Source organism: Lonchura striata, chromosome 1 (genome assembly GCF_046129695.1).
Source record: "Lonchura striata isolate bLonStr1 chromosome 1, bLonStr1.mat, whole genome shotgun sequence".
Classification (NCBI taxonomy): domain Eukaryota; kingdom Metazoa; phylum Chordata; class Aves; order Passeriformes; family Estrildidae; genus Lonchura; species Lonchura striata.
In genome coordinates, this window is record NC_134603.1 from 93,477,233 (window position 1) to 93,505,220 (window position 27,988).

General features: G+C 40.5%; 1 protein-coding gene across 1 annotated transcript; it reads right to left on the reverse strand.

Annotated features, from left to right (window-relative positions):
• Positions 1-26,106, reverse strand: LY86 (lymphocyte antigen 86). The gene is made up of 5 exons (XM_021534998.3): positions 25,847-26,106; positions 12,206-12,292; positions 10,639-10,767; positions 3,674-3,726; positions 1-749 (listed from the first exon to the last, which is right to left on the reverse strand). Exons 1-5 carry the CDS (start codon positions 25,965-25,967, stop codon positions 654-656), a joined length of 486 nt encoding a protein of 161 aa, XP_021390673.1. The 5' UTR covers positions 25,968-26,106; the 3' UTR covers positions 1-653.
• Between the last annotated feature and the right edge of the window lie 1,882 nt (positions 26,107-27,988).

Below are 27,988 nucleotides of genomic sequence, written 5' to 3' on the forward strand. Positions count from 1 at the left end.
GGTCTTTCATTATGAATTTATTGAGAAGCAAGAATAGCACAGAGCATAAGTACAGAATGATTCACGCATCACTTAAAAGACATTACAGTGCAAAAATTCCAGGTAGACTCCAGAAGACTAGAATGATATGAATCCAGTGACACAACATTGATCACTGGAAAAAAGGCATGTTCATCCTATTTCCTTTTGTTCTGTGGTTGTAACAAAAAGCTATGTGAGTGGAAACTCCAGACAGGCTCTAGAGAAGATTTAAGATGTTGAGTTCTGTAACTGCATAATATGTGATATATGTGAAAGTCATCTTCTAGCCTGTGTTAGAAATGGATACTTCCATAACTTACTGCAAAAAGTGTTTAGGCTCTCGCCTGTTCTGCCTCGTGCTATTTTCATCCTAAGATGAGAGTGTTGGTATTGGATACTTTCTTCTTACAGCTGTATATATTAGAAGAAAAAAGTAGGCTGCAGTGTGCATTTAGAGATAAAATTACCACTAGAGGATCTAGTAACTTCTTGAAAATAGCAAATTATAAAGAGCAACAGCACGAGAATCACCATGTGAGGATTATTTTCTTCAGAATCATTGTAGCATGCAAGCAGCCTACTTGACTTGAATAGTTTTGGTAGTCTGTAGCTTTCACAAAATTGGTTTGTTGCTAATAATAGTCTAAATAATTTTTCACAGTAAAATCGGCACAAGCGACAACGACGTGATCTTGATTAGTCAGCTTTGCTGAAATAGTGTAATCTCCCTGGATGAGAAAAATGCAAATCAAGAGATTAGCCCATAGTACTATATAACTGCTTAAGTTTCTGACTCCTCTTTTTAGAAACAGAACAATTCTTTTCTCATCAATTTCCTCCAAAACCTTCCTGATCCAAATGTTTCAGAGGTGGTAAAGGATGTGCCCATATTTTCTGCCAAAATACTCTCCTCAGGGATACCAATGCTGACAGTATAAATTGAAAATTAAACAGTGCAAGCGGAATGAAATGTTTTGCTGCATTAAAAAATCCCTTCAAATTTGTGTAAATTCTCATGATTGTTATGAGCAAGCACAATATGGCTTGTACTATTTAGTAACTAGAAAAAGAGACGCTCAGTTCTCTGGCACTTCTCTTACATGGATCTTGTTGTTCAGTGTTAGTGATATGAATTTTTATAACAGAGCATGCTGGGGGAAGTGTGTAGATTGAGATGACTCAATCTATAATGAATTCCTATATAATAAAACAAGAAGTAGTCTAATTTCCAATTGTATAGTTGAAAATATGAATTCAGTCTTTGGGGAGAACTTTTATCATTAAAATGCAAAAAAAAATCTGAACTTTAAATATGCCATGGCTAGCTTGTATAGGTCAAAACGGCACTCTCCAGACACTTGGAGAAGCACTGTACCAAGGTGACCAAGGTGGCTTTAACAGATATGGAAGAAGAGGTGAACTAGATTTTATTCACTGTGTATTGCTGGCACTGCAGTAGTTATTTCTGGTTTTCTTTTTGCTGGGGCACGAAGGGGAGCAAAATGTGGGGTGGGAGAGGTTGACAGCAGTGACCTCCTTGCTTTGAACCACAGAATGCTCGTGCCCTGTTTAGAGCCCTACTGGTTGTGGAATAGAAGGAGGCATGGATAGAATGAGTCAGGGTTTTTGGCATTTGCCTTTTACAATGGGATTTTTAAAGCAATACCTGGCCTGCATCCTTACAGAGAGGTTCAAGTTAAGAGTAAAATCTAAATTTAGAGAAAGATCCAGTGGCAACATACTCTTGAGAACAGAGCCTGGTTGTAATTCCTGTGTGGAGCATGTGAACATCCCTCAGGCTTTGCAATGAGCAGAAGATTATTGCTGTATGGAATCATTCCTTTATGTCAGCATGGAAGGATGGTGTTATTTGCCTAATTGATTAATTAACAAAAGAGGCTTCCTATTCCTTTTCACACAAGCATTTTAACTCTCTAAAAGCTTATGGTTTAATTCATGGAGGAGACTTCATAATAACTAATTTCCATTGCTTATTAGTGATTAGATTTCTTTTTATCTTCTTCAGAATAATTTTTTGCTTGTGGTGAAAAATGTTATTAAAAGAGGCTTGTGATCAGTCTTGGAGTTTCTGCTTCCAGAAACTAGCTGAAAATTCAGCTGATTTTCCCAGAATTGGAGTTTTACTGGTCTGTGTGCGTGTTTCTATGACTTCTTCTAAGTTTAAAGACCTATTCTTCAGTTTGTATTGACTACATAAGCATGTTAGTAATGCTGCTCCTGGAGCAGGATGATGATTGATGTGAGCTCAGGCAGTCCTGTGTGAGATATCAAAAGGCAGTGCCCAACACAGCTTCTGTAGGTATAGCCTTTGGAGAAGCAGGCTGGTTAGGGTGGGATAACAGACTGCATAATGGGGATCCAGCTCCCTGTGTGAAAGCCTTGGGAAAATTAAGGTCCTGGTTGCTCCTATCACCAAAGAGACATATGAGATGGTAGCACTTACGGAGGCTCAATCTTCCCAGAAGCCAGCTATCCTTGTTATCACCTCTGCAGGTCTTGGCAAGCCTGGTTCTTTGGGACTCATGTCTTTGTTCTCTATCCCTGTTCTGATCCTGTTTTCTTTTCCTGCCTGGAGCAATCCAGCACCGAGCAGATCCCAGACCTCATCTTTGAGCCTCTGACATATGTTTTATATCTGCTGCTGAAGAACTGAGAACTCATGCTGTGCTTCTCTGAGTAAATCTAAGGGGTATTTGACTGAGCACCTGAACTCTGTACTTTTTCAGTGGTGATTGTGATCCTTTCTTTGCCACATTCTCAACAAGATGCCGTGATAATCAAAGACTTTGCCTTCCTCCCTTCAATCCAATCTCTTTGTTGTATGTCTCTAATAAATCCTTTGTTATATACTGATCAAATACGTCTTCATGCTGTGCCCAGTTAAGAGACTGTTGCATTCAGCATTTGAATCTTTTTTAAAAGTGTGATTTGGTTGCTCTTCTAGGAGACTTAGCTGTGTGTGGAGAAGGCTGCCAGTAAAAAGCATCTGTAATGGATGACCAGGAAATTCAGAGCAGTGCCTGCACTACTGCCTGTTTTCTCATCTTCCTAAGAAATTATTTTCTTATTTTAAGGCTTCATAAATCCAGAGAAAATGTGCTAGGCCTAATAACTTGTACCTTCAGTTGTTACCTAGAAGACCTTGGTCTCTCTGCCTGACACCATGTATGTACAGTGGAACCTGTTCAATTGCAATAGCTATATAAATTGCCTTTATAGCCAGAGAGGATGAATGAGCTTCTCCAAATTGTTCAGTTCACTAAGGACTGAGCAAAATTGCAGCCCTGGTCTCTTGAGAGTCCCCTGGAACTGCTTCTTTTCTTGCTATTTTAAGAGTAGGAGAGGGAGAGCCTACTAAAGAACTCTATGGATGTCTGACTTACGCTGGTACAGACATCTGCTGTCCTGAAAAAAAAAACAACTTTGTTGCTGGATAGTAGTGCTTCTGTAACTCTTTATAGGCAAAACTGCTTAATTTCATACCGAAAAGGGTTATTAATATAAAACACTATCAGATCCAGTGTGCCAGGTGGGGAAGCCTGGAATGTACTGGCATGATTTCTGGTAATCCTCTGACCATACCTCCTCTGGGAAGCCCTTCTGCTTGGCAACACAACCATGACCAACTTACCTGAGGGATTTCTTTGATTCCCAGTGTGACTGGCCCCTCATAATGGAGTTGTTCTGGAAAGCAACAATGATGATGGATGGTTAGACATGCAGCACATGAAGGAAAAAGTCAGCTGATCATACGTGCTTTTTTGGTAATGGCATTTCAAAGCCTTCAGTGACAAGTATTATGGAACTGCAAAAATGCTCCATACATAGTCCTGCAACAGCCCCCTTGACAGAAATATCAGGATATATGCTGCCTTGTGGGGAAAGCAAGGCAGAGCTTGGGCTCAAGGAGCAACTCCAGCCCATGTGGATGGAAAAGGGGGACACATCTTTGCACAACCAGATGGGTGTACTGTGTCATCATGCATCCTGAAAATGAAGGTGAGGCGGGGACTGCCAGACTCAAGTCCTTTAGCATGAACTATTAAACACCTGTAGTAGTTGAACTGTACTGTTTTGGTGACTTTTAGAAACAACAATCTGAGCTGAGCTGTAGGTATGGACTTCTGACTGCTTGCTGAACATGACTTTAAAGTAATAAGAACATGCCTGTCTCTCTGCTGAAGGAGCATTCATCAAGAAGTTACATGAGGTATTAAAGTAATCACAACTGTGTTGGTGACTGGAATAGAGCCTGGGAGTTCCACCTTCCAATCCTCATCTCCCTAATCATACGAGGCATGCCTGCTCTTGGCTGTTAAAGAAAGGGCAACTTTGGCATTAATGGAGAGAATTAGCAAGCTGTTCTGCAGTTCCTCCTACTTCTTCATAGCTTACTGGGCCAAACTGTACAGACTTGTCTGAAAATAAAACTTGTAGATGTTTCAGTATTTCAGAATTTCTTGCACAACAAGTCATGGAAAAGTCTAAGAACTGTTTAAGGATTCTTTTTTGTAGGTGTCATGAAATATTCCTTACTTTGACAGTGACAGAAGAGTGTTTCATCATGTTTATATGAGTATGTGCTGGCATTTTGATGCTTTTCACTTCTAGAGAGTTGTTTTAGTCTAGTCTCACTGTTGATTTAAACTGTTTCTTGTGAAAAGTTGGATAAAAGCTTTGCAACATCTTTAGATTGCATGCACGGACTTGGAAAACAAAAAAGTCCACAAAAGTTCTTCCCACACATGACATGAAATATTAGTCTTTTAACAAAATTATGTGAAAGAATCATGACAATAAGATAAACTAGGAAAAGGAGAAACCTGAGGTATCGCCAATGTACTATACCTTTGCATTAGTGAGAAGTTTGTTTAGTAATGCCCTGATGATCCTGGGAGGTGGAGAAGATGCAAAACAACTCAGTGTTGCCCTGAAAAACCTAATCCCAAAACAGAGAGCAGAACAAGTATGTCTTGTTTTGTCAATCCCAAACTGGTCAACTATGCTACAGCAATTGTACTGTACTCATTCCCCTCTGCATCCCTGTCTAATTCAAGTGGACAGCAAGAAGTCTTGCTGTTTTCAGAGAGCAGTCACCATCACCTTGCTGTGCATGAAGCAAGAGCCCAGGAGTCTGACACATCTCCACTGCAGAGAGCGGTGACTCAAAAATTTTAAAAATACAGTACAGCCCACCTCTCGGTTCACAGCTTTAATAGACTCTAAATGGGAACTAAAGGCACTGAAGGCTGCATAATGATGCGTGACTCCCCTGGGACTTGAGCTCTGTGTGTTGATGTGATCTAAAGCATATTGGGAGCTGCCCCCTCAGGCTGGTGTGGACCATGCAGTGGTGGGGCTCATGCTTTGCATGTCCTTTTGTTCAGCAGAGAGCCTTGTAAGACTACCTCTTCTTCAGTCAACTCACAGCCTAGCAAATTTTGGATGACAGCAGAGGAGAGTGGAGAGGAAACTGGGCTGTGAACAATCACCCAAAGTCCTTCTGCATGGGGGGACATGGAAGCTTCTCTTGCATCGTGTGGCTTGTTAGGATCTCATCTAGGCTCTCAGAAAGCCATCCAGATTCTAAAAACATAGATGCAGTATTCAGACTCTGCAAAGCCTGTATTCTAAAATGAAGTAGGTGTCATCAGGCCATAAATTTGCTTCTGAAATGATGGCAATGCTAATCTCTCATCTAGTGTAGGTAGAAGCTATTTTTCCCCACACACTTCACTGTGATAAAGTAACTAGATGAATGCAGTCTCAGGGCTCTGCCTCAGCCCACTCTGAGAAGTTTCCTTGATTGCTCTGATGTGTTGTAGCTCTGCCTTTGCTCAGTTATGAAAGAAATCACTATATTATCTTTTAGGGAGACTTCAAATGTGGACCAGCAGGTGCTGCTTGTCCAGTTTGAGGTCCACATTTACTGCTTTATGCTTCAGCTTTACCCTTATTTAGTCTTTTTAACCAGGGGTCTTGCAGTGGTTCAGAGCTGAAACATATGGAGCTACTGAAGAAAGTCCAGTAAAAGGCCACTGATATAATTAAGGGACTAGAACATCTCTCCAATGAGGAGACTGAAGGAGCTGGGACTGTTCAGTGTAGAGAACAAAAACATTAGGGGACAGCACATCAATATGTACAAATACCTGAAGTGGGGTTGTAAAAGAGGATGGAGCCAGGCTGTCTCTCCTGGTGCCTAGTGGCAGGGCAAAGAGGCAGTGGGTACAAACTAAAACACAGGAGACTTCTCCTGAACATCAGGAAAGACTTGTGAGTGAGTGCTGGCAGAGGCTGCCTGGAGAGGTTGTAGAGCATCCAAGCATCTATCCTTAGCTATATCTAAAAACCTTGCCCTGGACATGATCCTGGGCAACTGGCTGTCAGATGGCCCTGTTTGAAGTATGTGGAACTGGATTAGATGACCTTCAAATGGCTTTCCAACCTCAACAGTTCTGTGGTTCTGTAACTAGTCCTTTGGAAAACTCCTGTAACCTTCCTTGCTTCAATGCAGAGGAGGAAGTTATGTTGCTTTGAAAGTATGTCCTTATAGGAAAGCAAGAGCAGTTTTCATTTTCAGCTAGTTGAGACCTGTCAGGAAATACTATGGATTCATAAATCTACTGAATTCTATCATTCATATTCACTTTGGACCATGGAAACCTCCTCAGTGGATCAGGCTTTTCAAAGACCATTCAGTGTTCCAGTTGCATGGGGATTTCTACTATAATTCTAGAAGTGTAAACATCCTCCAAAGCTTGAAGGACTGCAGTTTATCACAGCATCCTTAATATGCATTTTTTTTCTCCACATATTCAAACATTTTTACATTCCTCCATTGAAAGAGGATGAACACATCTGCTGCAGTAAATGTAACTGTCATCAACACTGAGCCTATCTTATTGAGAGAATTCTATGGTCTTCCTAGAGAAAAGCCCAAATATGGTTGCAAAAAATGCTCACACATTTGGAAGAGCATAAACCATGAATGTATTTTTCTAATTAAATATTCTCCTTTTTCCTTTTTTGTCTGCTGGCAATTTATGGTACCTGTCAAGCATGCTGTCATCAGTGATTTGCTTTCAACCCTTTTTCTTATAGATTTATCTGAAAGTGATTTCTGTAGAACTGCTTAGAAAATATTTCTATTGTACCACTGAATCAAGGTGATACTACTGTATTTTTGTAGCAGCTTTTTGCTGTTGTTTCTACTAAAAGGGACATAGTCCTTTTCATTGCTAGTGAGCATGCCTTTAGTAGTTTCCAGTTTGAGGCAGAGCTTTCAAATGTGTAAGAACTTCCTGAGGATTACTTCAAATTACTAGTTATAATTTGTCATGAAGATGCCTCTCCTTCCTGACTAAACACCTATAATGAAATTCTCACTCCTCTTTCTCAAATCTTCCTTTCACTGAAAATCTTTATGTGTTCTCACACTTTTATACTATATAAAGGCCCTGTACAGCTGCACCCACCTCTTCCTTTTTCTATGTTTTAAATATTTTTAGAACTTCAATGCTCCATGTTGGAGTTCTTCTAGGATACAATCTTGCACCCATGCAACTGACACACAGCTTCTGTGGGTGCTATGGAGGTAGAAATTATGTGAATAACTGCCAGCAATAGATGTATAGCTGAGTGGGAAGAAACATATTTAAACACAGGGCCAGGTGAGAAAGATTCAATCTTTTTTACTGGTGAGGAAAAGGTGAGATGAAGGGGCTAAGCAAGATGGCCTTGTGTGTCAGTCCAAAGACCTAGCTTTGTGATATAGGTGCTTTCTCAGAAACAGCTACCTACATTCTCAATGTGATAGCCAGTCTTTTAATTCATGTTATGTTCTCTACTTTTATTCACAAATACTGTTTTAGAAACTTGCTCACTGTAACGCCTACTGAAAGGGACAAAAATGTAAAAGAATGGAGGTCTGAAGCAAGATGGAGGTTTCTCTATGGTCTCTGGGGTGTGTGCACAAGGAATTGTGCAAGTGTTCTGATGGTGCCTATGTCAGTTGGACCCAAAAGAAAATTTGCAGAGGAGGCAGCTATCTTTTTGTCAGGTAGCTTTGCTTAAGCCTGCAAGCTGTAGTTGGCACATTGCTTAATATTACCCTGGTAGATCTTCCACTCTGATTTTAGTGATTGCATTGGGAAATCAGTTAAATCTTACGTAATTGTTTTCTTTGGAGGAAATTGGGAATAACCAGCACATTCTGCTAAAAAAGAGGAAGGCCTGAGTTCACGTTATGCCACAAAGAATTTAGCAATTCTATTGCTATTGTTCCTAAATAGACAATGGTAAATTTCCTTTCAAACTTTGAGCTATCAACTTCACAACAGACATATAGCTCAAAGAAAAAGATCTTGGAATGCTATTTATGAGTCCAAGTGAGCAGTGCCAGACATGACCTTTGGTTAACAAAAATAGTAAATACTATATGATTATGATGAACATGAAATCTCCAGCTATATTAAGTCTTTCCAGCATACAGAGCATTTCCAGTCATGGAAAAAAATGTAGACATGAAAAAAAGAAAACTTCCCTCAAATAACTAAGACTTTGCCACAGCCGGCTCTTAAAAGTCTCTTTTTCTTGTAGCTTTTGTTCTGCTTTTCCCCACAAGTAAGTGGATCAACAAAACCTGTAGTAGGATGATGCTCTGTCTAATTTTGGGAGAGGGAGGAGCAGACAGTATTTGGCCTGCTAGTGAAAGGCAAGCAAATTCTGTGTGAAACTATATTTAAACTCAGGTCAGGTCTGGCCAGATGTTGGAAATGTTGCCTATACAACAAGGAAAAGAGGCTCTCTATGAGAAGTTTCAGTTGAAAGGGCTCTCTGCTCTCCTGTGTCTTAGTAGTCTGCATACTTGGACATTCACAAGTTGTCCCTCTTGCACAGGCATTAGGTCAGATTTACAGCTGTGCTCATATGGTAAATTATGTCTGAACAGCCTTAAATTCGGTCTTGTCAATTCTCTGTCCTAAAACATGGGGTAGATTTGACTGTCAACTAATTAAGAAATACCCCATTTTCAGTTTGAACCTGTTTGAGAAAGTTCACTTCTTTCCCACTGTGACTTAATTACTAAATAAAAACAGCTACTGGATGAGAGGGTGTGTATTAAAAAGTGCATGGCAGATGTCTTTGCATTGAAGTAGGGATACTTCTAGATGAAGATATATAGTATTATTTAAACAACCAACTATGTGTTTATATCATAATGTACTTCAATTAGCAGAAACAATCGCCTGTCAGTTTAAGATTAAGAGACTTGGAAACCCTGGGAGGTTTTGGCTTTGTAGCTTAATGAGTGAATAGCAGTTTGTGCTCAGCTCAGGACTGACTCTACTTCTCCTTAATGTATTCACTAAAGGATGTTATTAAGTACTTCATCAGAATAAGATAGTTTTTCAATAGGTCTGTGGGTGGGATTTCTCTTGTAATTCAATACACAATTGAAAAAACATCTGAATTTAATTTTTTTGTCTATCTGGCTTTACAGGATTTACATAATTGGTTGTTCATGCAGCATTTCTCTATTATTCTTTGTGATAGTTTTGTGCAGTGTGAAATGTCTTAGTAATTTTCCAGGAACTGTCTTAGCAGTAGTGCTGTTCATGGTCTTTAAACTCATGGCCCTTGCACATGAGTTATTGCAGCGTTGTCAACTTGAAAATGTGAGTGACTCAAGGAAAGCAGAGCTTCTGTAACTATCTGGTGCTCTGACAACTCAAACTTCTCTGTGGCTCTACTTATTTTTATAAAATCAACCTAAATAGATGATCATGATGTGAGGGGGATTTAAAAATTACTGGATACGTGAGTATTGCAGTCCAGAAGCTTGACCACAGCTCTTCCAGACATGGCACAGCTAACTTGGCACTACCTAGCCTGGGTTGTGGCAGAAGGGGCCTTGAGTTGCTCAGGCTCACCTGGGCCCAAAGATGCCTGTTTTCTGGGACAAACAAACCAACACACTGCCACTTCACCAGCTGGCAGTGTGACTGGCATGAGCTGAATTCATTTGACTGCTGCACAGGCATATGTTGAACAGAAAGAAGATGCAAACCATAGGTGGTAGCAAATAGTATCTTGTTCCAAATATCATTATTCAAGTATTTTTCCTCATAAAGTGATTAAAGAATTGCCTTTGAGGACAGGAGGTGTGACTTTCTTGATAGTGAAGAACATATTCAGAATGGTTGTTCGTTTGCTCACCATTTTTTTTACAGAACTAGCCTTTATTTTTGTCATACTTCTTGTTCACACGACAAGCATGTGCCTCTAAATAGGGCTTATGAACCTCTTTGCTGGTGGATGGGGGTCACATAACCACAGTTATTTTTAATGGATTTGAAATCCCAAGTGTGTGCAATATTCTGTGATTAAAAGTAAAGCAAATAAACAGGTTGGGGGGAAAAGCAGGCCCTTAAATTAAAATGTCTCTGTCCTATTGCATTCCTGTCACCCATTAACATGCTGGTGAATTAAACAGAACATTACGATGTATTGGTGCAGTCAACAGCACAGCGGGCGCATCCTGCTTGGAGTATTCAGTAGCCATCAAACACTCAAGAGTGCCACCTAAATTACCTCCTTTCTTCTTTCCACAGAAAATAAGCTTAGAATGACCCGGCCCACAAAGTGTCTCCGAATAGGTTAAGACAGTCTTTCCATTTACGATCATGTTCAGCTTGACATAGAGTTCCTTGATGCTGTATCCTACACACAAAGTAGAAAGAGAGCTCAGAGAAAGCACAAGGATAAACAAGTTTATTACTTTATTTTAAAAAAGATTTTTTTTTTTCCTCCCTGCTGTTTGAGCCATTAGATGTTTTCTCTTCAGAGAGGACTCCTGATACATAGAAATCTGTGCTTCAGGAACAGGTTTCTAGGCCCTCCAAGGTATATGACAGGGCGACATAATAGCAGTTATCTTGATTGTTAAATAAACTATGCCCATGACCATTTTCTGACTCGGTCAAATGTCGTAGCAAATCTCACGTCCTTGCATCTAAACTTTTCTTGTGTTCTTAGCAGAGGGATTATATCCAATGGGTCCCTGGGAGCAACATGTGACCTGTAACTGCTGCCTGAGAAAACAGTACCTGGCCTGAGCCAAACCTGTGCCAGGGACCAGCACTACAGCTTGGCAGTGCTAGGAGGTTGCCTGTTTGTTCCTAGCTTGCTGACACAGGTGGAGCCAGTGAGGCTACTGGATTTAGACAGAGGTCCTGTAATCTGACTTGTGGGAAAAGTATTTGCAAATGTCTGTAGTGTGATTTTTTTTTTTTTTTCAGGCTTGGCTTGTTTACTTTTGCAGCCACCTGAAAACCGATGCTCCCTGGATAAATAGACCACATGTCTCACAGGAAGGAAGACCTTTTGCATGCAAAGAAGCATTCCCAAGTGCTAAAAGACATTTGGCACACAAATTTATTTTCAGCAGCTAGACCATACAGCAGCACTTTCATATTTATGCTCTGGTAGGACAGGATCTAGATGAGCTTGAGGCTCAGGTTTGCAAGAGGTGGCTTTCCTGTGAAAGAATCACAAAGCAAGCTATGGCTAATATGAAATTGTGCACCCAGCTTGTGCCTTTATTGCTGATCAGTCAAGTACTGAAGGGTATAATTTCAGCTAGCACAGGTGGCAAACTGCACAGCATGACTGTTGCCTCAGGCCAGCACTTTTCCATCATGCTCCTCCGTACGCCCAGGAGGGGCAGAGAGGTATCCCCATGCTGCTCTGTGTGAGTCCATTCAGTCTCCTACCTGCAAGGGTCACAGCCTTTGAAATTTGGTGAGGTACTGACACAAGAATGTGTGTGAGAGTCAACAAGACCCTCCCCAGAAGACTTAGCTATGAAGATGATGAGCTCTAGAACAGCATCCCCTTGGCTCTCCATGTGTACAAATGAAGAGTAGGAGCAGAATAGGGGCTGAAAGCTGATATACTCCTCTTTAGGGTGACATATGTGGTTTGAGGCCAAGCTGATAACAGAAGTGACATTTTTGTAACCTTGCACAGGTTTTGAAATTTCTAAGAAATGAAGCCCATTCTTATTTTATAGGAGATTGTCACCCTTGTTTACTTCTTAATACCAGCACTCACATATGAATTACCTGTGTACAGCATGAGAAAATAGCAATTCACTTACCTAGGACCATTGCAGCTTTGATGTTAAAGGTGTGAGTTGCAATATCAGAACACTGGTCAATGCTGAGAGCAAAATCTTGCTGGGGATCTGTTTGAAGACACAAAACAATGGGTTACAAGTTGTATCTTTAATGAGACTGTATATATAATATATAAAATGTATAAGTGCTACAAAAAACAAATTACATATTTCTTAAAAGTTCTCCAATAAGTGCCTAGAGATCCCATACCCTGCATTCAGTAGCTACTTCTGTCCTTCCTGCCCCTTCAGTCTGAAGTGCACTCAGGTGATAGTCTGTGTGAGGCTAGAATCTACTATGTAGGAAAATTATTCCTCAAAGAAGGTGAGTTCCCCACAATGGTAGATAGCCAATACTTACTCAGTGGTGAAGTCTCAGCACAACTGCTCTTCCCAGACTCTGCATATTGCCATTCCTTCCTCAGCACTGAGGAGCAATTGGTTATGAAGGTGTTTATTAATTAATTTGTATCACGGGAGGTCTTAGTGCAGCTGGTTAGGAAACTGAATTCTGGAGTGGGATGAAAAGTCCAAGACTGAAAATAAAATTGTGTTAACTGGGCTGCAGCAGCACTTTTTTCTGGGTCCATCATCCTGTGATATTTCTATGCCAGAAAATATTCTACATTTCTCCTTTTCTTGGAGACTTTAGCAGAGCTGTGGGGCCAAAGGGAGCCCTTTGACTGATAATTGTCATTATTCTTCTGAACGTGATTCTTTCCAATTCCTGCAGTATCTCTTTCTCTGCAAAAAGCTCTAAAACTCTTGTAAAAACACAATTGTTTTTCCTACCACTTCCACCTTCTTCCTTGCTAGACTCCATGAGACTTGATGCTGTGCCTGAAGGCTTGCTGACATGTCACTCTCTGGTGACAGGCAGCAGCAACCACTGACAGTTCAGCTGCCACAACCAATAGAATGTGCAATTGTTTTCCAAAGCTGTGGCAGGAGGGGAAAGATTTGGCCAATTTGGAAAGATACCTTGAGCCTTAAACTTGCTTTAGGCATAGTTTTGTCCCTCATTATGGCTTTCCAGCCAGCCTGCACATCCAACACAGCCCTCTGTGGAAAAAAGAGAAGCAACTGCGGCATGTACAGAAGCAGCCATAGGCTCCTTGGTTTACAAAGATCTGGTAGTGATAAATATAGTCTTGGGAACTGAGTTCTGTTTCTAAGTTATTGTTGCTTGAACTAATCTTCTCACTGAATTGAAAATAACAGGTTGGGAGATTTTTCCTTTGATGCTGTGGTGAAACTTGAGTCACAAGTGCCCTCTGTGAGGCTGAGCCAGCATCCCCATAGTCTAATCCTGTTTTTGAAGCAGTGCCCCACAACTGTAGCAGCTGGCAATCAGCAAGCCTGTGTGACCAAAACCTGATTGCTTAGAGGAGATCACAGAATGAATGAAAGTGTTGAGAGGACCTGGAGGGCTTTAACTAAGCCAGGTTTGTAGCCCACAGATTATCAGTGTGGTCTAAAAGGAGTACCCAAGCCCTAAATTTTGGTAAGTTAAAATGACTGTTCAAAGTAGGGAGATTAAAAGCACTGGTATTTCTAAAGCTCTGTGCCCCTGTGCTGGATTTTGTCCTCCACACCAGTAAAGCAGTCTCTGCAGTTGCATAATCTTCTTGGGATAAAAAGTTAGTGCCTGCAGTTGTTTATCAAGTGTGGCAACAGTTAGAGGGTTGTTTTTCCTCTTTTTTCTTATGCCTGTCAGTTCTAGCTTTATTTTTGCAGCTTCAGAAGCTGCTGGGATTGGTTAAGAGAGCAGTTTCCTGCTCCAGCTGGAAAGTATGTTAAACTTCTCTTTTCTCCAGGGCGGTTACTCCTGCTTCCCCTCTGGTTTCTACCATCTCTCAGGGCTTGGTTTCCGCATTCCTCTGCACTTCTGCTAGAGCCCCTCTTGTTTCTGTTTTGTGTGTGGTGTGATGATAAGGCTCAGGAAGCAGCTGCTCAGATTCAGAGCAATTTGGGCATTGATGCCTACAAATAGTGCTGGTTGTTGAGTGACTTAAATTGTTGGTTCTGCAATTTCCAGAGAGAGTTATGGTCAAACCTGGCAGCAGAACTTATATAATGCTTTTCTCTTTTCAAAGAGACTAGGCTGTACTTTAATGAACAAATTAAATTGCAGTGTCAGGGCTAGGATTTGAACTTTTATTTTAAAATTTCTCATCAGTAACTGAGTGGAAAGGGTATGTTCATGAAACCAAACATTTTTGGAAAGCTTGGGCTTCTTACAATGACCCTGATCTCAGGATTATTTTAGTTTGAATGTCTGTTTATTTCTATGGGTTGAGCTTCTTTGACAGATGACACATTGTCTTTTACTGCACTGGCAGTGATGCAGCATAGGATCCTGACATATCCAGGAGGTGCTGTCTAGTCCTCAGAGAAGACGGAACTGTGGAAGCACTTACATGAGGAATTGCAGAAAAATTTGTGAATCGGACCACTTGGAATTTGTGTTGTTACTCTGTTGCTGACAAATGTAAAAATTTCCAATGCCCAAAGAATCCCAGTTAATTTTCTGACCATCCCTGTGCTGCTCGAGAATTTCCCCGTGGAAATTCCTGCTCAGATTTAGCAATCCAACTTTGCAATCTTAGATACTGTGGCATATATGGGGACCTCCCACTGAAATCAATTGAAAGGATGGCTGTGTTGCTAAAGCTATGGTGTCAGGGAGTCTGGATTTCCAAACATGTAGGGAGAAACGTTGCTACTATAACGAAATTAATGTAACTAGTGGGGTTAAGCCTCATAAGAAGTGAAAGAGTCTGTAAATTCAGCTGGGCTTTCTGCATTAAGGGATTGCGCCATAACCCTCTTTCCTTAAATTGTGAGGAGTCCCTCCTGTGGCCAAGGCAACTCAAGGCAATTGCCGTTTTTATTTTTCATCTCAGATGTACAACTGTGAGTCACTGTGTGCCTCCTATGGAAGTTTAATACTTATTCTTCTGTGTTTGCCTCAATCTGAAGTGAGCTGGTTAGACTGAAAAAAATACATGTTATGTCTTTCACATGTGCAGAGCAATAACATTTACTGTTAGATCTCTAAAATATGTGGGACTGCCCTTCAGCCTTCCATTTCCCTGCAACATTTCGTGGTGCACAGTACTGTATGTTCCCAGACTTCCCTCCACCTACTCCCTTCAATCTGCTCCCTCTCCCATAATTAAAGCTAGAAACTCTTTAACTGGTTGCAGAATTTTGCTTTTCCAGTTCAGCTTTGATAAATCACCAGCACTCATAATGTTGTTGGAAATTTTGCAAACACATTGAGGTTTATCAGTGAAAATCTGTTTACTGAGGGGGAAAAGGGCATTTTTTGTGTATCTAGTGAGAAGGACTTAGGCTGCAACATATTTACAGCTAGCATGAAAGGTGTCTGGAAGCAGAATTTTGATTCAAGTTTCTCTCTAGGCAGTCCTAAATTTTGGGCATCTGCTCTAGGAAATGGGAAAGTCTTTGGCTTTTTAAAACCATCAATGCACTCCAAGATCTTCCAGACCTGTTATCTGAACCTGATGCTGTGGCTGATGCTGAGTTCCCAGCTATCCAGCTTTTACTGAAGACTGGCTTCTGTAATACAATTCTGCTTTGTGAGAGCTGAATTTGGGATGTGCCTGGCTTCTTGCTACTGATCACCCCTGACATAGCTTAGTGTCAGCTAAGCCCATGCATCCCACCATCCATTTCACCCTTACCAAAGTACCTTGGTGGAGATTTGTTCCTATATTGATTTGGGATGAGGTTTTCCATGTACACTGGCACCACAGTGCAAGATTTCAGCCTGACTTTCTATTCGACGTGCTCACAGGGATGGGTTTGGCTGGGTTTTTCTTAGAAGACCGAGCAGGTGTGTGTAGTACTGCCTAGAAGCTCAGATGAGTTCCTGAACTTTTCTTTTTAGAGGTTTTTCCCCCTGCTTGTGTTCTTGGCAGAAGGTTCATAGGTAGACTAGCTCAGACATATTTCCAGCAGTGTAACCTCGGGGACAAGGACAACAGATGGGAACTCCCTTTTGTGCCCTGGTTACTGCAGTTGTGGGGCCAGTGGCTCCTGCCCGTGCTGAACATGGGTGTGCAGAAAGGCACAGGGCTGCGAGCTGGGGCTGCCTTTACAGCCTCGTGGGAGGGATCTCCAGAGCACAGGATGAAGTGAACAGCTGGGAATGATAATGTGCTAACTCACTGTGGCAATGTCCCTCAGAGCCTGAGCTGCTAGATGACTAACTGGGCATCACAGAAACTGCATGGCCAGATGGGAAGCACCTGTTCTAGGAATTTTGCTGCACTGGTGTAAAACAGCCTCTGTCTTTTATTCTTCCTTCTCCCTTCCCCCCTCTCCCCCCGACCCCCGCCAGTCTTTTTAACTATCCTGTACTGGCTTCTCTCTCTTCTGAATCTGCTCTAAAATCACATTGTTTCCATATGACCATGAAAATCAGTGGTATGAGTGAATAGCAGCAACAAGCAGATGAGCTTTGCTTGTAAATGTCCACATCTGTAAGCCTTGGAGTGGTAAGAAGACCCTCCAAACTGGTGAGCTTTGGGTGTTTCATAATACTTTTAGGAGCAGATAAGCCACAGAATGGAATGAAATAATACAACTGCACTTGGCTAGGGTCAGGTAAGGACAAGCTAGTGCTAGAGGAGATGGAAATTAGCACAAGGAAGAAACACTTAGCAATTACCCAATATTCCTCACCTTCAAAGCTCTTAATAAAATTAAATCATTAGTCTTTACAACATTCAAAGTGATGAAAGGAGATAGAAAGAATGAGGAATTGTTTGGGATTTCAGACTTTATGTATTCGTTTAACAATTTCCCTTTAATGTCTATTTAAATAAATTAACCTGAATGCTCAAGGTTATATTTGACACTGGAATCTACTTATAGGCTACTGAGGAAGAAGCATCAGGTGAATTAGCAGCTCTCTGGTTATGCATCTGCATTTCCCTGAGCACTTTCAGTTTAATGAACTTCCCTTTGGGCCTGCCTTTACTGCATGCCACTGCCACATCCAGACGGGTCTGGGAGGGGCAGAATGACCCTCTGTTCAGAGGAGAGCAGAATAAATAGTGATGCTCACACTGGCTGTGACTACTTTATAATGAGAATGCTTCATCCCAAGACATTTGCCTTAGCCATGACCAGCTCCAGGTTTTTGCCTAATTCAGACTGGAACTCTGGCCTAGTTCAATTCAGTCAGTCTGGCCTCATTTGCAGATAAAACTGTATGTTTTATCACCTGAACTTTTCTGACTTCCTTAGGCAATGCAGAGGAGAAGGAATATAGAAGATTAGAGTTCATGTATCCTTAATGTCCTGGGGTTTCAGATTGTGGGAGTTCTACTTTGCAAAGAGTGCTATCAACTTCTGGTTTCTGGGGTTGCTTAAACCCAAATCTCTAAAGCTTTTGGAGATGTCCAGTGGAGTGAATAACTCTGCTTGCTTTCTGATAAAACTTACATGGCTGTAGAGTGAAGCCTAAAGATTTGGTTTCAGTATAATCTATAAACTAAAAAAGCTCAGGACACTAGCAAAATAAACTAAAAATGTGATTAAAAAAAAAACCAGTTTATACAAGTTAAATAATTTCCAGTGCTCTTCCGAGAATACTGAACACTGGTAATGCATAGAGCAGTTATATATTACTTGGTTAGATTAAGGCACAGGCAATATGGCCTTAGTTTTGGAGCAAGGTGATTTCAGTGTCTTATGAAATTAGTTTGAATAAAATACAAAGATTTTTTTCTCTTGGTATTTCAAATAAAACTCATTGCAAAATATAACAGATGTCAAAATGTGCAAATATTAAGAAACAGTAACTCAGAAGGCTTCTCCAAATGTCAGGTGGAGAGGAAGAGATTTTCTGGCACCAGGCTGATTATGATGAGGTAAAGGGAAGCCCAGTGAATACAGGTGTGAGGGGCTCTCTACAGGTGCAGGGCTTTATTGGGGGATGGGGATGTGACTAGCATGCATAAAGCAGCCTTGTCAAAGACATGCCCTGAGTCTCCCTGCCTTTTCCTGCTTGAACCACCTTTCCTGAGAGCAAGCTTGTTAGAGCTTTTGGCTGAGGCTTAAGGGAAGGCTCACTATCTGAAGGCTCTCTCCTTGCTTTTGCCAGAGGTGGTATTTGGAAAGGGGGGTTCCTTTGCTTTGTGTGGTATGACAAAGCTTTATCCAAGACTGTTTAAGAGGACAAAACTGGAAGATGCAGGCTTTGAGCCATAGCACATACAGATCTGTACTTGATAATCCTGATTTGTCCTAGTTAGCTTGAGAAAGGCAGACAAGGCAGGCTTCAAATACAGCAGTGAACAAGAAAATACTGCATTAATTTGGGCCCAGCAGGGACTGTATTAGAGAGAGAAAGTCTTTGTTCTTCTGCTGGTAAGAAAACACCATGCACTGTATGAATAAGATGCTTACAGTAACTGCCTGTATACCTAATCAGAGCTGTCTCTTCCCTCTTCAATGTGGTTTTTTTTTTAATATTTTTTTTCATAGTGCCCTACTTGAGACTGAGATCTCTGGACATCAGTGCTTGCCAGAATGACTGGGGATTCACAACAGACTTTCAGAGTTGTGTCAGAAATAGAACCGAATGTTGCTGGAAACTGCCCTGCTGTCAGACACATGCCATGCTTTGGGATAGCAACTATACTGCTGATTATCCAGAACAGTAATCAGCAGCATATAAATGGGCTAAATGTTCCCATTTTCCCATGATGGGTTTAAATCCACTACAAGAGCATGGCAGTAAGCTACAGTTGGAATGGCATGCTCCCTCTGCTGAGGAAACTAGCTGAGTTCCCACCTGCCTGATCACTGCTGGATCATTTGACAGGAGCCATCCATCTTCAGGTGAAGAGGAAACTGAAGAATTGAATCAATTTGTGGTAGTTTTCAAAATGCTAGCTTTTGGCAACTAGAAGCTCTCCTGAGCCTAAAAGCAGCATCTGGAATAGACCAAAGGGTTTTGATTTGGTATGTGGTGAATCTGTAAAAAGGCATTTGGACATCTTGTCCCTCATGGCCTCTGTTTTTCCCTAGTTTTAGGCTGCCTCCTCAAAGTTGGTTCAGTGACACCAAAACACAATAATGCTGATTTTGAGGTGTTAATTTTTCTTAGAATACTTTGGATGTTTTTCCAAATGGATATTAAATTGTTGTGAGTGTCTAATCTCCTGCCTCTATTTTCTTTGCTAAACTGTAAGCATAATAGGGTCACAGCTTTAGATTAGATGATGTAGCAATGTCAAGAAAGTGTAGCAATGCTTTATTGCTTAGAGGTTTACAGAGATGGCTTTGCATAGCACTTATCATCAACTGTGGCTTGCTCTTGCTCCTGACTTTATGCAGTTAATGTGACTTTTGACAATTTCTGCTTTATATAATACAGGACCTAATCTCAAATTTTTGTCAAATTGTTAAAATGGCTGTGATTCACTTGTTTAGTGTATTACAGTGCTCCCTCCATAGGCTCTGATTCAATAGCCAATAGCAAATGACAGTATTGCTTTGCCCACAGTATTACTTGACTGTAATGTAATATACCATTTTTAAGGTATGTCTCCCCTATATGTTTCCAAAGAGGAGAACATATTTTTCTATGGCTTGCTTTCGGAACTATTGCCACTCATCCTTACATTTACCTTAGTGACTCAGTGGCTACAGCAACCAAAGATGTGGCAAAAGTGAGTTGGTGAAAAACATGCCAACCAGTTTAGATTTATCAGCTGGAGATAAGCAGAAGAGGCTGTCACACATAAACAACTCTCTTTTACAGTCCATGGTGCAGGACCTTAATTGATTTGGTGAAGAATTTGGTTCTGTGAGGAAACCACTGAGAACTAAATTAGATGGGAGAATTTAAAGCCTGGTGGGAGAAGTTCAGCTGAGGTTAATTCTCTCCACTACTAGTCTCACTGAAAGCATTAATATTGATTTTACTGAAAGATTTAAAGTCTAGCTACTGAATCTAATGTTTTTGCTAGAGTACCTTGGAGGTCCTGCTCCTCTATGTCATTTACATTTTAAAACTTACTAAGTACTCTCCCCCCATGAAAGAAGGGTAAAATGATGTTCAGAATCACCTAATGAGTTCACATAGAAAAAAGAAAGTTTCAATCCTCTAATATGATGTGGAGAATGAAATAGATGGGATAGTTTTAATTCACGTAGGGACCAAAATTTTAAAAGAAGACTTGCATGTGCAGTCATAACTATGCTACCTTGATTCCAATGATAGTTTCAGTTTATTAGGATCTGGTGCCAGAAATATATATGTACACATCTGTTCTTCCCCTTGGAATAAGTAAATTATACCAGATGAGTTCAACAGCAAAGCTATGACAGTAAGATGGCTTGGAGAGAGTAAACAAACAAAAAAATTGTTTTCAAGTGGAATTCTTAAGTTCTTTGATTGTTTGCCCATTAGCAATCTATGTAACAAAAGATCAGAGGGGAGTTGGTGTTGTGTGGCTTTCAATAATTTAGAAGCAGAAGCAATTGCTAGAGACTGTTTGAGGGAAATAAATAAATAAGTCCAAGAGAAGCATCTGGCTCAATCTGTCTGCCAAAAATCCAAAGAATAATGGAAAAAGAACCTCTTTTTACCAAGTGTCTAGAAGAATTTTTGCCCTGAAGAGGCATGAGTGAGAGCTTTTTTGCAGACCTTTCTTTTCCAGCTGAAGCTATCAGATTACTTATATCCTTTAAGTAAAGAATGTAAGTGTGTGGTCAGGGAGGGAAAAGGACTAGTTATATTGGTTGACATAGAGAACAGAAGGTCATATACTGTAAAATTAGTGCCAATTTAACAGTACTGTTTATAAGTTGGTATTGCTGAATGAGCAGGTGTATTTTTAAAAATACACCTAATGTTACAGATATATTTTTAAGAAAGGAACAGTGGAGTTTAAGAAAAATAGTATCTTTGATCTCTCAGTATATAGGAGAAAGTATAACGAGTGTGTGAGGGGGACCCTAATAAGCCTGAAACTCTTCAGAAAAGACAGACAAATCATCAGGAAATCGTGAGCTAATTGGTCTCTGTTGCCACTTGTTTTATTTTAAGCACAGAAAAGTTCCCTCAATGTACAATTTAACAGGAACATGTCTATAGTGCACTATCTGACCAGAGTGGGTTCTACAACTTGTTGAGTTCATGGAGCCATTTTAACAGAGATCCAAATCTGAGCTCACACAGTTGAAAAAAAAGCCATAAAATTGAGAGTTCCTCTATCTACAAATGCAATTTAATGCAAGTGTGTACTGAAGTAGGCAGTGCTACTCCCTCCTATTGTACCACTGGAGGCTGGGAAAAAGGTTTATAGAAATGACACTGCTTCAAGTGTGACATAGAACTATGCAAGCAAACATAGAGCTCATTGGACATAAGTTCAGCATGACCTTCCTCTGTTTTGGAAGAGGCGTTGTCATGTAAAAATAATTTCCTAGATGACCAGATTGCCCTGGCTCTTTGTCTAGCAGAAGACATGAATTATAGCAAACATTTACCCATATCCGTATATTTGTTTTATTATTTTAAAATTTGTAGATATACATATATAAAACTTATGAAGGGTGCAGCCAATGTCATATTTAATTCGGAAGGTTGAAATGAATACAGATTGTTTGCTCCTTCTCCTGAAACTTTAATGGTTATTAACCTTGCTTCAGATGAAAAACAGAAGAACAAGAAAACAAAATCAGATAGTAATTGGGAAAAAATGTTTGTCTATATTTAAAAACCTCATGTGGTCTCAGCAGTGTTTTATATAGTCTTGGGAGTATTTCTGAAGATGTCATCTTTGAATACTACTGCTTTGACTCTTCTGAAGAGCTCCCTGAAATTCCCCATTATTTATTACAGTGCACAGAAAACAAAGTCCTTAATGGTTGATGGTGTCCATACCCTCTTTTAGAACCTTCTGTCTTATCAGTGTTTCTGCACTGTAAAGAAACCTACAGTTTCAGATAATGGGCAGCTCTAAGATCTCCCAGGTCCTAATCTAAATAATTTAATTAAATAATCGCCAAGCTTGCTGGTTGAAACAAAAGCAGGTATTCTGAAGCACTAAAGTGTTAATACAGGCCCACAAATATTTCAAGAAAGGGCTGTAAAAATAGTTGAGAAATAGTTTTCATGTATCTGCAGGAGGCATCACCTGCTTTCCCCTACGAAGGGGGTCCCATTTGAACACTACATACTAAGAATGTTTTCATGGCTAATTAAAACAATTAGGCTTTACATGAATGATCCAGAAGCAGGTGCTGGTACACGTGTTAGGGAGTTATGTTCTGTTGTCTCTGACTGCATTGGACTTTGCACTTCCAAGAGGATGCCTGTTACTCAAATAACACTGGCATCTGCCCAAGGCACTTTGTTACCATTGCCTACCTGCCCTTCCCTTCCCAGACAATTGCCTTTTATAATGTAGCTAGAAAGATCAAAAGCATTATTGCAGTGAAATTAAAAGGGGTAGAAATTTGCCATTTATGTAGCAGGTTCTTTTCATGTCTGTGCATAGACTTGCCAATTACTGTTCTCTTTTCTCAGTCAGAGATGTTTAACCTGTGCTGCTTTTATCTCAGGATCTCTGCCCAGGTTTCTAAAGTGATTTGTGGTCATTTGAGATCTTCCTTCATTTTTGTCACTTGTTCCTGGGAGGAAGAGTGACCCTAATAGGAAATGTCTTGCTATTTATAGACTGTCTCGGTATAATGTCTCCTGTGGTCACATAGAGGAGGCAGCACACTGTCTATTTACTCTACTTTTAGACCACCTGTCTCTCAGCTTGATTTTCTTACCATGGATGTCCTGTTGGGATTTTTTGTCTAATTACTTTTTTACAATTGCATTATACTGATCACTAGGATCTTGTCTAGCCCTTTCTTTTGATGCATGACTTGGAGTCCTGGTTACAGAACATTTAGTCTGATGTGGCTGAGTGGGAATGGGGATGCTTTCTATAGGATCCAGAGCATGGGCTGAGGCTGGGGGCCTGATGCATGCCTGTACCTTACGTGCTATAGGAGCAGGAGGCAGCCAGAACAATAGCTTGTGACCAGCAATTGCAACTTACTCCTGGGTACAGGAGATGGCTTCACATTCTGAGTTATCCACCTAAACTTCTCTGTTGCATTAATCACAGTTATATTAGCCCATATTTTTGAATTTAGTCAGTTTTTTACTGCATAATAGGAGAGACTGTGATAAACAGCAAAGAAAAAATGGGTACTTGGCTCCCCTTTAAATGCTCAAACTGAATTCTAATAATTTGTCGAGAGACGACATTAAGCTGCAGAAACAAGTTGTGAAGCACTTGGTAAAAATTCTTTTAACATCCTTATATTTTCCTTGATTCAATCCTAATTCCCTGATCACATCCTAGAGTCTATAGTAACAACATTAGAGGTGAAATCCTCACCCTCTTGAAGTCAACAGGCAATCTTTTACCCAAGATTTTGTACTTGTTACTTCACTGTGTCTCGTGTTATCCCCCAAATGGTACATCCACTGGTATCTTCAGTGGAGCAGGAAATAGCAAAGGGATTTTTCAGACTGGAGTGACCTCTGGGGCAGTATTCCTCTGAAATAGCTAAAGAGTGTGGGCAGCTGCCTAACATCAACTCTGTGGTTGCTGCCATTACAAATTTGTAATGGGAAGGTTTGTTGGGAAAGGGTCTTGTCAAAAACTAACAAGTGTGTGTCTTCCTGGGTGAGAACAATTGGCAGGACACAGATGAAAAATGGAGTTATGTTCTGCCCATCTAGTTATGGTCTACAGTGAAATGAAGTAGAGACAAAGCTCCTCTTCTCCTGAGAGGGTGATCAGCAAGCACCTTGTGCACCACTGTGAGCTTGCCTGTGAGCTCAGTAAGGACAGGGTCTTCTCTGAAGTAGATGTGGACTAGTATACTTGGATTGATCCTCCTGACCTGTAGATTTTGGGGCTTGACCCCAAGCACCTTAAATTCTTCTCCTTTATGCAAACTGCTGGATTACGCATTGCATCAGCAGCAATGCAGAAGGTATATCTTGGGCTGATGTGGTAACCTCTGGAAAAAGGCAAGGCAGTTGTGAGTTGCCTCAACTTTAATCTGACAGAGCAGTAAGGGAGAAAGGAAACTGACTTTAAACAAGGAATCTTATTTAATTCTTGCATTGTTTTCACATCTGTGTAATCTTTTCATCTCCCATAGCTGTGCCCAGGAGAACAGAACTCTAAGTGGTGGGACCTGACCTTTATGTTCTCTGTCTTGTGCTTCTCAATTTGTGAATTCCCCCTGAATGAATATACCTCTTCTCTTTCTGTTCATGGCAAACCAAAGGGAGTGACAGAAACAAATGGCTCTAAACAAATACATATTGTTAGCTAGACCAGTGATGTGCACAGTAAGAAGCAACATTTAACTGGCACATGCCAGCAGGCAAATTCATCATACTTTGAATTCACCCAGACTGTAGCCTGTGCCTCTGTGTCAAGGCATCTCATGCTGACTGAGACCTGTTGAGGGAACAGAATTCACTTATGCAATACATTTTTACTAAAATGAAGGCAATACCAAAGTCTGTATTCAATATATAATTAAATATTTTCTTAATGCATTATACCCATTTATAGAACTTGAAGGCTGACTTTAGTCCCCTGGGAGCAGGCCAGAAAAGAATAGCATTGCAAATATTTATTTACTTCTCTTGTCCCTCACTGGCTTTATTTTAATGGGTGTGCAAAAACGCATGAAAGCTACAGGCACGGAAAAGCCCCCGGGAAAGCCCTTTGTAACTGGATGAATTGGAAAAACAAACTCTAGGGTGCTCATTTGCCATGAATCGCTTTTCAAATCACGTGCGGAAAATGAATGAGGCGTCTGTGAATCTAATTCCCTTTGTCCCAGTTGTAAAGCAGATCAGCACAATAGGCGAGGCACACGGCCAGCAAAGCAAGAGGTGGAAAGCAGGCAACATTCAGTGAATTCATTTTCAGTCAATTCCAGTGTCGCTTGCTCCTTTTCTTCTCTACAGATTTAAAGAACAAACAAAACCCTGTGATGCCTGGGAAATGCCTCTGGTAAGGGCTGCTGCTGAAGTCTCGCTAAGCGTGGTGGCAATGGCAGAGAACATGAATCCTTCCCACTGTCACACTGGGTCCCTTGTCATTCCTAGTGGGAGGACAGAAAGCACATCACCACAGCCTCATTGCACGTTAGGGAAGCAGCAGATTCGTGCATTGAAGAGCCTGTTTCATCCCAGGGGTAAAAAAAGTTAAAGACCTAAGGTCTTCCTATTTTTTTTAACCTATCTCCAAGATAAAGATCTTGTGCTAAACTGGGTTTTTCACAGTGGTTTATTATTCTGAATTGTTACATTATTTCCTCTTTATTATCTTCTAAATACAGTTAGCTTTGTGTGTATGTGAACCAAAACCAGCTGTACTTGAAACACAAAAAATATTTTAGATGTGAAACCCAGAGTAGGTTTGGGAGTGTAACCCTTCCATTCGCTGCCTGGCTTTATAATCATCACTAACTGCATATAAGAACAACTCTGTTGAGCAGCTAAAAGGAAAGTGGAAATGTAAAAAAAAAAAAAAATCTCACCACAGCTTTTGTAATATATTTCCAAGTTGTCCTCTTTGCAGACTGTGTGCGTAGGCCACTGTGTGCTGGCATTGATGTAAAGCAGGACTAAGATGAAAAGAAGAGTATTTGATGTCTTCATGGTGGTGGTGGTGGTAGTTTGCAGGATCACTTCTGTCTCTTGCTAACACTCTGGAGGGAGGTGTTCCTTCCTTTCTCCAAGGGACACGGGACTTGCAACATTTGTGCTTGCAAAAGGTTAAGTGAGCCAGTGCAGCCTCAGCTTCCCACAATGCGGTATAAACAAGAGGCTAATCAGAATTGGAGGGTGTTATTTCCGTGTACTTAGACTTCTGCTTTCTCCTTGGTGTTAAACTAATGACAAATGAGCTAATCACACCTACTCACTGCCCGGCATAGTCCTGCCTTGGTGCCTGCTGGAACAATGCAGCAATGTGTTTATTTCTGCTCTTGCTGCCAGTTTCTTCTCTTGAAGTCAAAGCATTTGGGACAAGACTTCAAACAGGCTTATTTTGCAGCCTTCTGGCTGAAAAAAGTTGCAATCCAAATTGCCCCATCTTAATCACACAAAGTCAGTCCAAATTTTGGGAGATGAACAGTTTGGTCTCTATGTTTTTCCTAGTAACAAATCTGTCGTCTGGAGGGAAAGGAGGTGTGTCTGATAAAGCTGACACCACATAAGCAAGTCTTGAAACTTTTGGGAACGAATTCTTGCTGCTTGACTATGCTAAATCCTTCATTTACATTGGTTTTGTTCAGTGGTTTTTGGGAATATACAACTTAGCAGTATACCCAGCTGGATAAACCTAGACTTAATTTTTTTCCTCCTGTCTTCCTGGTTACTTAATGGCCCTCTAGTGAAAATGTGCATTTGTTATTTGCACTAGATCTTTTAAAGCTGTGCTTTATGCAGAAATTAGTGGCTGGTGCAGATTGCAGGGAAGCAGTCAGGGAAGGAGGGAGAGTACCTTCATCTCCAGTAAAATTCTCTGATTCAGTTTTAAGATCCAGGGCTGGAATAGAATTTCAAACTGTAGTTGCCAGAAAGGTCTTTTTCTGGACAGAGCACCAACTGGAAAAATGCTGCAAGCTGAATTCAACCCTAAAGCAAACATCTGCAATAGTCTTCTCTGAGCTCAAGACAAGGAGAAACTGGCTCTGTAGCATAACAGAGTTAGGTAAAAGATCACTTTGGTCATCTCAGTCTTTCTTGCTTTGAAGGCTGCAAGTATCATTTGCTCTGCCACTGAGTAAAGAGGAACAGGGGAAAACTTATGTTTTTTAGTAAACAGGAAAGCACCCAACAACATAATTATGAAATAATGCTAAATGGTAGGGTTATTCTTCAGGCAAAATCCTGGCCTCAACGAAGGTAATAAAAGTAATCCCACAGATTAAAGAAGCAGCCAAGATTTCAACCATGATGTATTAAATTTAAAAGCCAGTTCAGTGCAATCCTAGAGACCTTGCTTTAAATAATGAGGCTCAAGCTTGCTTTATATTTTTGGATGCTATCATAATGGTAAATTTTATGTCGATGGCCAGAGTGAGAGTCCAGGCAACTGTCCTTAGGCATGGGACATATATGAGTCACATAATGAGATCTGAATTACAGATCTGATTTGTATGGACTTAGGTTGTACCATTTTGTTGACCAGATAGTCAACAAAAGCAAGAGCAATTGAAAAGGGAATTGTAGGGAGAGACAATGTCTAGGATTACTGTAATACATTTAAACTAAAATCACATTTTAAAACAAGTTTCTTGACACAAAAGTCTATAAAGATAGTGAAAATTGTATATAGCAATACAGTACAAAACACAAAGTATTTCAGATCAGGACCTTGAGAATGTAACTTCCAGATTTTTTTTTCTTTAGGAAACACATCATCATGGTCTTTCACTTAAAATATTAGGCTAATGCTCAATAGCAATGAATAAAGCAAATGAAAAAATAGGACAAATGCTTAAAAGAGAGACCTACTGGGGATCATTCAATGAACAAATGAAATCAGGATGAGGACCTCTCCTGTGATAAAAATCACTGAAAGTTGCAAAAATACATGGGAGAAAGCAAATGTGCTTGGCCTGCTTTTATTTTTCTCTGCATGCCTGCTTGTCCACACTACTGGGAACAAGTTG

Bases quoted from the DNA above. Each gene is read 5' to 3' on its own strand.
- LY86 (XM_021534998.3), bottom strand. From the start codon at position 25,967: ATGAAGACATCAAATACTCTTCTTTTCATCTTAGTCCTGCTTTACATC. The intron at 12,293-25,846 runs GTGAGATTTTTT...GTCTTCAAACAG, and splicing joins AATATATTACAAAAGCTGTG to ATCCCCAGCAAGATTTTGCT. The intron at 10,768-12,205 runs GTAAGTGAATTG...CTTTGTGTGTAG, and splicing joins CAAAGCTGCAATGGTCCTAG to GATACAGCATCAAGGAACTC.